This window comes from Carassius auratus, chromosome 9 (assembly GCF_003368295.1).
Source record: "Carassius auratus strain Wakin chromosome 9, ASM336829v1, whole genome shotgun sequence".
Taxonomy (NCBI): Eukaryota; Metazoa; Chordata; class Actinopteri; order Cypriniformes; family Cyprinidae; genus Carassius; species Carassius auratus.
Window position 1 is genome coordinate 14,019,097 of NC_039251.1, and position 13,813 is coordinate 14,032,909.

At 37.3% G+C, this 13,813-nt stretch overlaps 1 protein-coding gene across 1 annotated transcript in view; it reads right to left on the minus strand.

Moving 5' to 3' along the window:
• The window catches only part of LOC113108444 (inactive phospholipase C-like protein 1), a 69,153-nt gene extending 56,586 nt beyond the window's left edge, over positions 1–12,567 (minus strand). Inside the window, exon 1 of the mRNA XM_026271577.1 lies at positions 12,361–12,567. Coding sequence (XP_026127362.1) covers positions 12,361–12,534 — 174 coding nt within the window. The 5' untranslated portion in view covers positions 12,535–12,567. The remainder of the gene's footprint in view (positions 1–12,360) is intronic.
• Between the last annotated feature and the right edge of the window lie 1,246 nt (positions 12,568–13,813).

Genomic DNA, 13,813 nt, shown 5'->3' on the forward strand with positions numbered 1-13,813 from the left:
ACTTGGCATGTGAACTAGGCCGAAAGATTACTGCAGTGGATGCGTTAGGAAGTCAATGGAAGGCTTTAACCTTAATCTGATTTGAGATCAGTGGAGGGCAGGTGAAAGGTGAGGCACGCTGTGTTTATTAACAGGTCAGCTGACTGGCTTTGACTCAAAGCCACTTTCAGCTCATTTTCCATCTACTGTGACATGACTGAAAAATGGGATGATGATGATGATGGTTACATCTTTCTTGCTTGAGTTCAAGATTTCTTTCAAGGTTATTATGGAAAAATTGGGATGCAAATGATGCATGTTCATAAATTTAAATAAACAAATTCCATCACGCCACCTTTATTTCTTTAGTGCTTTATACAATACAGACATCTTCTAAAAAATAGCAGAATCAATCATGGAAACTCAGCTATAGATTCTGCTGTAAAAGTAGCTCTAAGAAGACAAAAGTGTAATTATTCTCTCATGTCAGTCAGTTCAGTGTTGGTTTAGTCCAGATCAATAAGAGTGTGACGTTCATCAATCAGCAGTAAGCAGTTCTACAAAAGGCAGCAATGTCATTATTCAGCTCGAGTCGATTCAATGTCAGTTTAATTCAGTGTTGATGTTGCAATAACTGGGTAATAATTAGGTTAAACTAACCCTGAATCTACCCCAAAACCTAACACTAACACATGAAGTAACTTTATATTATCCACTACTTTCTTGGGTAAGTACACTGTGGGTACACGTAAGTGCACATACTGTAAAATAAAGTGCAACCACAAATTCAGGCAAGTTTGACCAAACATTTGGTGTGTAATGTGCAACACAAATAAATACATAAACATGCATGTTTATAAATATACACAAATGTAAATTAAATATAAATCTGTCGGGCTTTTGGAAAAAAAATAATTCAATTATATGTATTCATGCATGTGTGTATAAATAGCCTAAATAAATAAATACACAAACTCAAATAAAGACTTAAAAAAATAAACTTACACTTGATATTCTTGTGTAATATATACTATAACTCTATACAACACAGCAATTTTCAAACTAGAACTCCGCTCTGTTCTGCATGTTGCTCTAATGCTGGTGTTAATCTCTCTTTGTTGTAGTGCTTCGGTTGGATTATGAATAATGAGATTAGAATTCTGTCATTAGCTCAGGATTAATCTACAGTACTACGCTACGTTAATGGGGTTTTCCTTTTCTCTTCTGGACAGATTTGTTGTTTTCTAACTTTGTACATTTTTGTGTTAGAATCACTTGTGCATTCCTAATCTCTAAGTGACTTTGGTTAAAAGCATCTGCTGAATTATTCAATGTAAAATGTTTTGTTTAGTGGAAATACATGATTCATGGAAATCCTGATTTCACTTGAAGAAAAAAAAAGCAAGCATTTACATTCCTCTAATGGAGGTAATTTGCAGACAGCAGCCAGAATCTACACTAAAAGGCCATTTTGAAATAAATATTTATTTTATGTTAATGTATGCATTTATACTATATCATCTGGTAGACAATTTATCCAAAGTTATTTACAGTGTATTCAAGGTACAGTATACATTTTATCAGTTTGAACGGTTCCTAAGAAACTACCTTGCCATCGCTATAGCTTCATGCTCAAAAGTCTAGCTACAAGAAATATGTACAGTATACCACAGCTTCGTATGTTTTGGTAAACCACGACATCTGTACAGATTAAAGCAGGACAATGAGGGGTTTTACAAAACATAGAAATCTGATGGTGGTGGGAGGGGGATCTAAGTTTCTATCAATATATAAAAATAAAAAAATTACAGAGAAGGAAAGAGGTATGAAAGCAGGCCGGAAGTGAACCTTTATCCCCATGAGCACAATAGTCTTCTCACTGCAACAAAGCTATGAAGCCTGAGGGCAAAGAAAAAAAAAAGCAAGCCACAGCAGCAAAACCACAGCACCAAATTGACTTCTCTTCAGAGATCTCTTTACACTACTAAAACACTAATTAGTTTAATAGCCCGTTTGTATCTGAATGCAGGCCCAGAGTTGTTTTGTTTAGCTGCATGTTTATGGTGTATAGGCATGTGTATGGTGCTATTTTTGTGTATGTGTGTTTGGCCTACAACTCAGAGTCTCTTACAGTCATTTATATACTGTGCAAAAAAGCTGAAGCAGAAGCTGTAGGTTTATGTAATAATCCTGTTACAATGTACCCATTCTTGGGCTTTCATACTTTCACAATGTTTCCACAATTACATCTGTAATTCACACTCTATGCAAGGGTCAGAAATGAAACTGAAAAAAAAATTTAATAAAAAAAAAAAAACCCTTGAGACTTTTTTCAGTTTCATTTATAACACCCATATCATATCCTCTGAAAACCACAATAAAACAAAATATCAATCAGTCACTCAGAAAAGTCGTCAATGTGCCAGACTTAGAGAGAGGCAGCTGGGTATCTGAATAAAATAAATGCATCTATATCCAATAGTTGTTATTCATAGTTATTTATAAAATGTTTCAAAATTGATTTTTAATGATGTCCTTCCTGGCAAAACTGTCTGCCTCCATCATCTGTCTTTCTCCATCTCTCTGTCTCTAGTTTATCTGATAAATCTCTGCCTGTCTGCAGGCCTGATCCTCTCTGTCATGTCTGTTTTGGTCTCATCCTGTTTGTCTATGTCCCCCTAAAAAAAAAAAAAAAAAAGGAAAGAAAACTATAGGGATCAGATAAAAGACAGAAATTCAGATCGAGGGATGGAGAAGTGGAGGCCAAAAGAGAGAGATGAAAAGAGATAAGCCTGTGTTCTTGGCAGCAGTGATTTGTAACGTGTCGAACTGCGGTTCTCATAGGAGTGTTCTTGGACAGCAGGGAGTGTGCAAAGACAGAGATAAGGCAACAGAGACAAAAACACTTCAAGGGGGAGACAGATGAAGTTGAAAAGCCGATATTTCCCATTTATTACTATGGAAACCGCCCAACCTGCATCTTTTGAGATTCAAAGATCACAGGGTCACTGGCACTGTCATTCCTGGTGCGGAAGAAGAAGTGCCTACTCTGTGACTGCCAAGCATCAGGGATAGAGATGGAGAAATGTGAAAGCGAACACATTTCTTTCAGCCAAAACAATAAAAGAACAAATAATGGAAAAATAAGGGTAGAACAACTGCCTGAAGACTAAAAACTGCCAATTAAAAGGATTATGCCAAAATCAGACATGCATGTGGATAGTGGCATTATGGGTAATCAGATATAATAGTCAACAAAGTTTTGTTTTGGATACACTGATTTGTAACAGGGTTCGGTTTGAGGCTTCGAACTGAAGGAGTCTGGAAAGACATGGAAAAAATTAGAGACCAAAAACAACACACTTTCAGAATTCAAGCATAAGTGGTTGTACTTTTGTCTACCCAAATGTTCCATCTGTTTTACTGTCATTTATTGATATTGCCAGTTCCCCTGGCAATAAAGACAATGGCTAGTTTTAAATTCAAAATCAAACAAAAATTTCACATTTAACTCATTTAACAACAAACTGTTCCTTCCATCTGCTCACCTTAAAAGGAATATTTCAGGATAAAATGCAAATATTCTGAGACCTGCTGTTGATTACCAAAGAAAATAATTTCAACTCACCCTTCTGTGTTTACATAAACAGAAAACTGGTTTACAGTAATGCACTAATAATGGAAAATGGGCAAACAGACCAGGTGGGTTCAAAAGAGAAATGCACAGCTCATGCTTTTGTTAAAGCACTAAGATTAACATTTTTCAGTAAAATAATGCTTGTTATTTAAACAAAAAAATTTAGCTTCATATAAAAAATAAGTTCTGACAAAGTATCTGACAATGCTCTATACCTTTGGCAACGAGACGGCTTCATACACCAGGATTAAAAGCAGTTATAACTAAATTGTAAGTGTGAAACATAGCTTAACCCAAAATTAGAGGCCTTAACCCAACATTATACTAAGTTAGTGATATAGTCTGGATTTGAGCCTGAAAAGTTCAAAGTTAAGTTGAATTCAATGGTCGACATCCAAAGACCCTCAAGGGAAGAGTTATCCTCAAAACAACATTGTCAGAGATTCATTCAGAATATTTAAGATAAAGCTAAAAAAAACCCTGCACAGACTTGTGTAGGTAGATAAAAACAAGGAAAGGTTTGTGGGGAAAATAATCCATCGCAATAATGTGCATTTTGATTCATATGAAATGTTATGTGATACAAAATTAGCTTAAAACACTTTTTTGACTAAAAAAAACGATTTGTCAGGATATTTGACAGATGGTTTCTTATTTTCCAATTTTCCATACAGCGCAATATCATGAATTCTATTATTCAAGGTAATCATGTGGTGAAATATTGAAATCACATCTTTACCAAGGTTAGTGTTGTATTTGGTGGCCTGTTTTAATTTTAGTTTTTGTCTAGTCTTCGTTTGAAGCTGTCATTGTAGTTTTAGTCATGTTCATACTCTTTTTAGTCTAGTCAAGTTTCAGTCCACTTAAAATCTGAGCATTTTAGTCAGAATTATCCATGACTATTTTCATCTAGTTTTAGTCGACGAAAACTAATGACATTTAGTGTATAGTATTTTAGTCTCTTTTTCGTAATGCAATTCTATTTAACCCAGTCAATATAGTATAAGTACCTATAGCACTATAGACGAAACCAACATTTTCTTTTCGCCAAACATATTTCAAATAAGGCTATATTATTTTATTATTGTTACCTTATAGACTCAAGAATACAGCCATTCCAGACACAGAAGATGCTCTGATTTAAATTTACAACATTTATTTTACCAACCAAACATGTTAGAAGTACACACAGCGGTCCCTTTTTCTGTGTCAGGCTTAACTTTTGTTTGTTCTTGTCCTCTAAATAACGCCGCAAGTGGGGCTTGAAGAAGTGATGTCGCCTGCGTCTGCACAGTGCAACCTGATAAAGCCCCTGAAGTGAGACACAGGAAACAGAAATACTGCAAAATAATAAGAAGAATGCGACTAAACGAGTCAAAATATTGTTATAACATTTAGTTTCATTTCGTCTCTTTATGGTCAACGAAAATGAAGACATTTTAACACAGTTTTTATTTTGTAAACCACATTTAGTGTTATTCGTCAACAGTATTGCATTATACATTAAATTAGTCATTATCACATGACCAGCATTTACGTTGCATCTCGTCTTCGTCAATTTTCGCTGACGAAAGCAACACTAAATCAAGGTCAAAAGGGGTGATCGGCATTTTTTTTCTTTGCCTCATGCAGTTGTAAGTTCATTATTGTACAGACAATGTTAGCATATTTTTACAAACCCACAGTATGTCAAAGATCCTTTCGAAAAGATTTCAATTGTATTTAGCCAGAAATTTTTCAAATGCTCTATTGTCTGCCTCTAGTTGTCCACTTTTGTTTCCTCTCATTTCCCCTCTCACTGCTTCCCAGAGAAGCAATTCGAAATGTAGTCCTGTTATAGAAACTGCGTTTAGGAATCACCTCTCGCATGCCTCTTTCACACTACCTAAACACACAACTGTCAAAGGACCAAAAGCTGTTTTTATCTGCGGAAGGAGGAATGAAAGCAAGAATTTACAGTAGGAAATTGGTGCACGTCTGTTCTTATTCACAGGACAGCTCTTTTGATGGAGTGCAGATGGGTGAAACTCGGCGGAACCCTTAAGTGTTTCTTGTAATTCTTCCAAAGTGAAAGATCACATTCCCACAGACATTCGCGAGAGACACACGCCAGGCCGTGCTTAAAACAGGAGAACAAGAACATGAGTGCATGTTGGGTAGACCTCAGCTGACAGAGTAGTGACCACACCCCAGACTACAAAACCGCTTTCTGCATGTCAATGAACACTGAGGTGGATTGTGTCAGGCCCATCGGTTGCCATGGTAGCCCAACTGCGTGCCAGTGTTTTCCATGGTGAGTTGGAGTGAAATCATGGCAATTCAGAATCCAAGATCCCATTCTTGCTTGCCTGCCCTTTATTTTCTTGGACTTGAACAGCTTAACTGGCTGAAAGACTGAACAATGCCTGCTCTAGACACAACAATCAGTTTAAATTGGTAAATAAAGAAACAGCATCAACTTCATACATTGTCTTGTTAAAATACAAAATATGTATTTCGTTATTCAAGTCAGAAATTAAAGGCAAGAGATGAGCAAAAATGGATTGTACTGTAAAGCATTTGTAATAGAAGTCAATAAACACGACATTGCACAAGTGTTCAGAAAATAAAGTTTCACATGTAAAAATTACAAATGTGAAATAGGTATTGCAGAACTGTGAATTATAGTTATATATATATAGTATATAATTTAGACTAATGCATCCAATTTTCCATTCAAAACTATGTAAAGCCTAGAAAACCTGCCACTTTCACATGACATATACATGGAGATAATATAATATAATATGATATAATATAATTAATATAAAAAATTAAGTTTCTATTCTTCTATTCTTCAAAGATTTCTGAAAAAAAAATTGAATAAGCAGCAATCAGAAATAACAATAAAAACAAATCAGCATATTAGAATTAGAATGATTTCTGAAGGATCATGTGACACTAAAGACTGGTGTAATGGTTGGGCAGCTGTGGTTTTATGTTTTTTGGATACAATCCGGGTTAGCACCCGGACATCCCTTTCAGACAGCTTCCTCTTGTGTCGACGGTTACTCCTGTTGGATGTGGTTTGTCCTTCATGGTTGTATGCTGACATAACCCAGTCCCATAAAAGACTTGTTGTCCTGGTCACAGATGTGCCAGCTACAATTTGTCCTCTTTTGAACTCTGATATGTGTCCCATTATGTTGTGTGCATTGCAATAGTTTACGTAAAACTCTGCTATTGCTCTGCTAATTCAACCTTCACACTCTGTTCTTCCCGGTGGAAGTTTGGCCACCAGGCTGCACAAATATAGCCATGAAATATCCAACACTATACTGGCCAGTGTTTAAGTTACATTGTCCAAACCCAGTGTGTGTGTGTGTATATACTCAATTGTAATGATATTTCACAAAATTACTGTTTTTACTGTATTTTAATAAAATAAACAAGTATACACCTTTATAATTTACACCTTTAAACTCTAGCCCTAATAAGAACAGTGGTTATCATACAGCATTACAAAAAGCAACAGTAATTTTTGCTGAATTCTAGTTTGTCAAATCTCTGTAATGCTTCAAAGACCCCAAACACTTAACATTTGATGAGCATGTCATCCAGTGTTCTAAGAACATTTGTCTCTCAGTCTTCCAAGATTCTTGCCTGTGCCTTGTGTGCCAGGCCCGGGGAGGACTGGGAAACCTCTATGACAAACTGCAGACTGGAATAACAGAGTAAATTTCACCCTGACAGGGTGAGAACTTCACCCAAGATGAGCATACACAACAACACAAAGAACCTGTGCAGATACTTATCCTTTTCGGGTCATATCATCCCTCATTTATTTGCCATGCATCACCAAAGACGGTGTGTTTGTGAGCATGTCTAGGTGTGTTAGCTACCCCCCCCACCCCACCCTCCCCAAAGAGAAACTCAGAGATCACTTCCCTCTGGGCTGTGGTCTACCAAGGGAGCAGTTCTAACTTGGCTCCTCTCAGTTGAGCGGCCACATGCTGAGCTCCACACTAAAATAATAAGTACTCTAGTGATGAAATTACCAACCAGTTACAACACTGCTCCCTCTCATTTAACTTGCTTATATGTTCATGCTATCATATTATCTTTTGTACTGTACTTCCTGTCTACGCCTAAGCACGCATGACTTTCCCTTGTCAGTGCTTTTTCAGAGTCACGCTCTGACATCTGTAGTGCCTCTGCCTTTCCTCCATCGCCTGAAGTCCCTTTTTTGAATACCGTTGTCACCGTAATGGGCACATACACTACAATGCCAATATCAGATGTTCTTTTGAAGTAGAACCATGCACCACACAAGAACAACATCAGCGGTGGGTTGGGTGTTACTAAACAGGAAGCTATACGCAGACAGTTTCTTCAGCTATCACACTCCTTTACCTCAGAAATCCTCTCACTCACACTTTCTGTATCTCTCCTGACTTCTTTGCATTCCGGCGGTCTCCGCACCAACAGGTGATGATAACCGTAAAATTCTATTTAAAGGCTGACACAACAACCAAGGGGCAGCTAGATTAAAAGTTTAGAAAAAAGATTTCTGAACCTTATAAATGTCTTCAGCTTTTGGCAATTTGTCTAATAAGAAAATTAGTTTGCCCTTTCCTCACAAGCTTCACAGCAAAATTGCTGTCCAGCTTTCACCTGAAACTGAAAAGCAAGTAAATGTTAAGAAAAAACAATGTTAATGTGGCAAACGTCTCCAAGATGCAGTCACCGGAGGTACTGCTAAGAAACAGAGCCAAATTCTATGAAATATGCACAGGAAAAGGGTTATGAAAATGTCAGAATTTGCATCCTCTGATAAAAGAATGTGTATACTTCCCCACTGACACACAGACAGTCATAAAACAACTTTAGTGGTCGCTGTACCCATCTAGTTTTCCAAGCAGATTTAGATCATAAACCAACTTCATACAGACACACACTGGGCCTCTGATCACAAATGAGGCCCCAGAGGCTTTGATGAGCGCTTGTGTCAGATAGGAAGGATAACGGCAATCGGAGGATTGTGGCACCAGTAGCTGAGTGACACTAGAGGACAGAGGTCCCAATTTGCCTTCAGGACACCGACAAACACTCGTACACAGGCCCACTTAATCACAAAGCCAGTCACACAGTGTCAAAGCAGCTACATTGTTATTTCTCTTGACCAGCAGCCAGTGACGCATTCTAAACAATCACGGTCCAGAACAGAGTGCAACGCTACAGAACGAAGTTTAGTGTGATCAAAAGCATGTCATATTATCAAACTGGTAAACAAAAAGAATAATGGTTCCTCTAAAAGGGCCTGGGGGTTTCTTCAGGAAAAGGGTTCAATATCATAAATAAACGAATTTTGATTTTGATTCAGTTTTGCTTTGAGAAAAATAACATTCAGCAATATCAAACAAAATCTGAATTTACTCTAACTGAAATGTGAAAGCTTCAATCATCTCCTCATTCATTTTGATTACATTGAAAAGAATGACTAGTGCATTCTTCAAAACCTCTCATTTTGTGTTCTAGAAGAAAGTCATAGTTTGGAACAACATGAGGGGAAGTGATGACGGTTTTCATTTTTTAATAAACTAATCTTTAATGAGCAAGATTAAATATTGTTTTGTTTGCATTTGAACACTGAGGGGAGAGGGACAGCTAAAGAGACCTAAGTGGGAAAGGAAGCAAAAAGTGGGATAGAGACTGACAGAGGATAGCAAAGTAGAAAGAAAAGGAATGGTATCTTGAATTACAGCAAATATATTTTGGAAAGGAATGGTATCTTGAATTACAGCAAATATGGTAAAAAGTGAGGTAGAGATTGTGTGGAACATTGTAATCGATACACTATACTAAGCTGTAGTCAGACAGCACTGATTAAATGGAAAGTGCTCATGATGCTGAAAAACAAGCAAGGTGTTCCCCAGGGCTCAGTGCACGGGCTTCCCCAAGTTTGTTTTTCTGCTCAACCTAAAGCTCACTGTCAATGCTCACTAAATTTGGGTGGTTTCCTATTTCCTCATGAAAATCATGTCAAAACACAACATACATACAAACTACTTGATTAACTATACTTCTTTGCTATATCTAAGATATAGTTCTGTTATTTTTTTGATTACAGAATCTGAATATCAAACTGTACTCTCCAATTTCTCTCATAATGTCATTATCTTCAAAGTACAATTAAACTAAATTCACAGGTCTACATGACTATATGTTTTTCTATTTTACTGAAATAATCTAATCCAATTAATAAAAGGTTACTTTTCAAAATAAAATAAAACAATGTAATATAATTGCTCATTAAACTTACATCAAAAATGAAATATACACTCTAGAAGTTCTGGAAAATCTTTGATTTCTAAAGCTAGCAAAAAAATATTTGTTTTAAATAATTAATTACAAATAAATTATACATTTTGTATTCACTTGAGTATGTTTTTGACTGGATACTCTGACCTTTATAGAGTAAAACTGACATATTCCTACACTCATATTCCTAATAAACACATTTTCCACTGTCCACATACAATGAAATGTATGTAGGCCTACAATTTATTTTATTCAGCCATGAGAACACAACTCCATTTGATTATTACACTGATGTCCAGTGCCCTTGTGCATGCTTTACTGCACAGAGGGAGTTCTGTAGATAACAGGCTGTGTTAAATATGTATAAGCTATATACCTGCATTCATTTAAAAACAATGATGGCTCTGAACATTGTCTTGGAGGGCTGCACACTTTGACTGAGGACAGGAAACATTACTCACATTCTGGATCTCAAACAAACAGAACCAAGAACCCGGGCTGGGATGAGTCACATGAGCACTGCCTCCTCTCTCCGCTCTATCATCATCAGCTTCTTTGCCATCTGCCAATTACCCTATGCCACTTCCTGCTCACTGAACTAAGACAGCCTATTCGAGCACTGAAAGTACTGAACTTGGTTATGGGCAGCACCCAAATACGTCTTACAGTCTCATGTGCGGAGTAACCGCACCAGCTTCTCTGGAGCTTCACTATCGTAATTGCAAAATCTAATGTCTAAAAAAAGAATAATTTGAACTGTAAATAAGAGAACAACAAAAGACTCAAAGGTTTTAATTATGGTATGCAAACACAATGAGCACAATCAACATTTTGTATTACATTGCAACAATAGCCACTGACTAGCAAGTGCTGTGCTTTACAGAAACTCTACATGTGTGGTGTCTAATAGCTGGACACCCCTTGTAGTCGCTGGCTTGCTCCTTAATCCTTCTACCTAATAAAGCTGAAGCTCATTGGCTGACCTTCAATGCAGACCACTGATGTAGACTCATTGCTGCATTACTCCGTAACACTAGATCAATGATTATCTAAAGCATTAGTAAACCCAAGACCCTAAGGGCATTTGTGTGTTTCGAACATGTCTGGCTATTAATCTGACCTCTTAACATATCCTTTTCTTCAGTAATCCTTATAAGTGCTGAGAAAGTTCTTACTTTGTAAATATGGGTATTTCATTCATCTCTTTGAAGTCATTGTCTAGGCTTTATTCTTGTAAAATGGAATTGTTTCAGGTCAATCTTTAGGTCACAATGGCCTTGCTGTTTACATACTGTAACAACCATTCTCTGGAAAATGACCTCTGGCTCTATTCATTTCACTGAATTCTCTGTTAAAGTGAACTAAAATGCTTCCATCCTCGAAAAGCAGTCCAAAAGTCTATGGTTATGTTACTTAATGACTAGTTTAGTGACATACAAAACCATACCTGAACTGAAAAACCACTATGTTTTGGACCCTATGTGGATGACAGACAAGAAAACAGCATTAATAATTATGAAGGTCTATAAGAACATCAACTTATGGCAAGATCACAATTTCACTAAAGGCACAAAAGCTTTTCTTGTGATTAAAGATCTACTGTCCGCAGATTTCTCAGGTGAGGATGTGTGAATCCAGCAAGTTATCTCAAGGATTCAAGGTACAACAAAAAGATATATAATGCTGACCAGTGGGCTCAGAGTATGTCCTGAACATAATATCTATTCACAAGGAATGTGAATTACAGAATCCTGAAGTGATGGTTACCTCAAGGGTTCCAAACCAGGCTGCAGAAGTTCTAAACCCTAAATGGGACACAGGTCTGAAAACAATGCAAAAAGCAAATAATAAAATGTGAATAATCATATTATTCACAGTTCTTCATAAGAGAAACGAGAAAATTTTGATAGACTAACAAATCCAGTATGTTTAAACCGAACTTTTGCTTTGTGTTTACCAGAATCTGGCCAGATGTCAATATGGGCAGCTTCCCTCAATCTCTTAAAATAATCTTAAAATGTTTAAAAGTTTTATTTGAGGAAAATTCGTTAATTTTACTATAGACACTTATAGTACCTTGTTGGGTGGCCACACCTGACCTGGGTCCTGAAGCAAAACCAGTGGAAGGGCTGTTATACCCTGATGCATCCTGTAATCTAGGCTGGTAACTAAAAAGTTTGTAGGTAAAACCTTACATGGATCCATAATGAACCACAACTGTGACCTTGATCACGTTACAAACCCTCAGGCATGTCCGAGAGAACTGAATGTGTCATAACCTGTAAGAACTGCAAGGACACTGGCTGTTGTTTACTTGGTGAGGTGCCTAACGCACTATATTCCACGATCTGAATTACTGTTATACTTTCGTTTGTAAAGACAAGCTCGAGTACGATTTACATTACCATACTCCTAACAACTCACAGGTGTGTTTCTGCTAATACCTTAATGATGCTGCTCCTCCTCGGCGCCGCTTTCATCGACTCTAGGAGAGCCGCCTCATCGCGCTCCACCAGCGACACGCCGAGTCCACTCCGCCGGCCTGATCGAACCGCTCTCGGTGGGATGAAGTCCGGAGCTCCATCCCCGCACACCCCGTCATCGTAAGACTCCGACATCTCCAGGATTAGTTAGTCAGGAAATTAGTATTATTTTACTCTTTATTTGGACCCAAGAACATCCACACCCAACTCTTGATGATGTGGGTCTGTGGGTAGCTCCGGTAGTCCAATTTAACTTAATTGCGCAGGCTGTACAGCAGATAGAGAATGGATCTCGTTCCTTGAGCCCATCCTTAAACAACTTTTGCCAGTCACACAGCTCGAAGAACAAATGAAATGTATAATACCTGGCTCATGAATCATTCTCTTGCGCAAGAGGACACTTGCATCACCGCGCAACAAGTTAAAAAGAACCGCCGGCTCCTAACTTCTCTCACTGATCCGGTGCGCGTCAAACAATCTGTACCTAACACGTGCAAAAAATGCACATCTGTTCACAGATATGCAGGAGAACGGAGGGATTGCGGGTCACCAAATAATATCAAGCATCAAAACAACCCCAAATGTGCGCGTTCTGTGTCAGCATGATGGAAAAGAAACGCCGGAGTATGGTTGAGGATGTTGTTCGCCTCATCTCACTGTGTGTTGTTTGGTTAGTGAAGAATGAGGAACGCCACCGACACTGGCACAACCTCTTAGATCCGCTAAAACCGCCCCTCGCGTCCGTAAGCGCGAGATTGACGGTTGTCCTGACCAATCAGACAGTCCCAATTTTCATAAACGCTAATCGCTCATCTTTCAAAGAGGAGGAGCCAGTGCGTATGATCCTCAGGAATGTTACTCATTTGAGTTTACCAGATGTTTGGGAGAAAAGACGGTTGGGGTATCACTTTTCCGAAGCAGCTATTTTGGGGATGAAATATTGACGATTTGGTGTTGTGTATCAAAGAATATATTTTACTATTTTTCTATCACAAACAATGCATTAAGATATAAATTAGACTAAACCTCTGGGTTATTATTTAACTTAAACCATAAAAACATCCATTACTTTAAATAAAACAAAAACAAACGTTTAATTAAATAAAATAAATAACTTTTTTTTATTTTTAATGACAAGTTTATTCTTTATAAATATTGACAAAAAAATAACCATAAAAATAGCTTAGCTTATGTATAAATAATTATTTCCAGGATAAATTTGGTAATGCTAATAATCATTATCCAAGAAAATCACGTATATCGTCCATTCCTGCGTCTGTCTTGTATTTTTGTTTATCATTTATCAGTGACAGTAGGCGTACCTGACAAAATAAGTGTCTTTCAAAGACCTTCATAGCAGCTATAGCAATTTTTGTTATGATTCTCCACTATAAGATGTTGCCTGTTTGTTGAA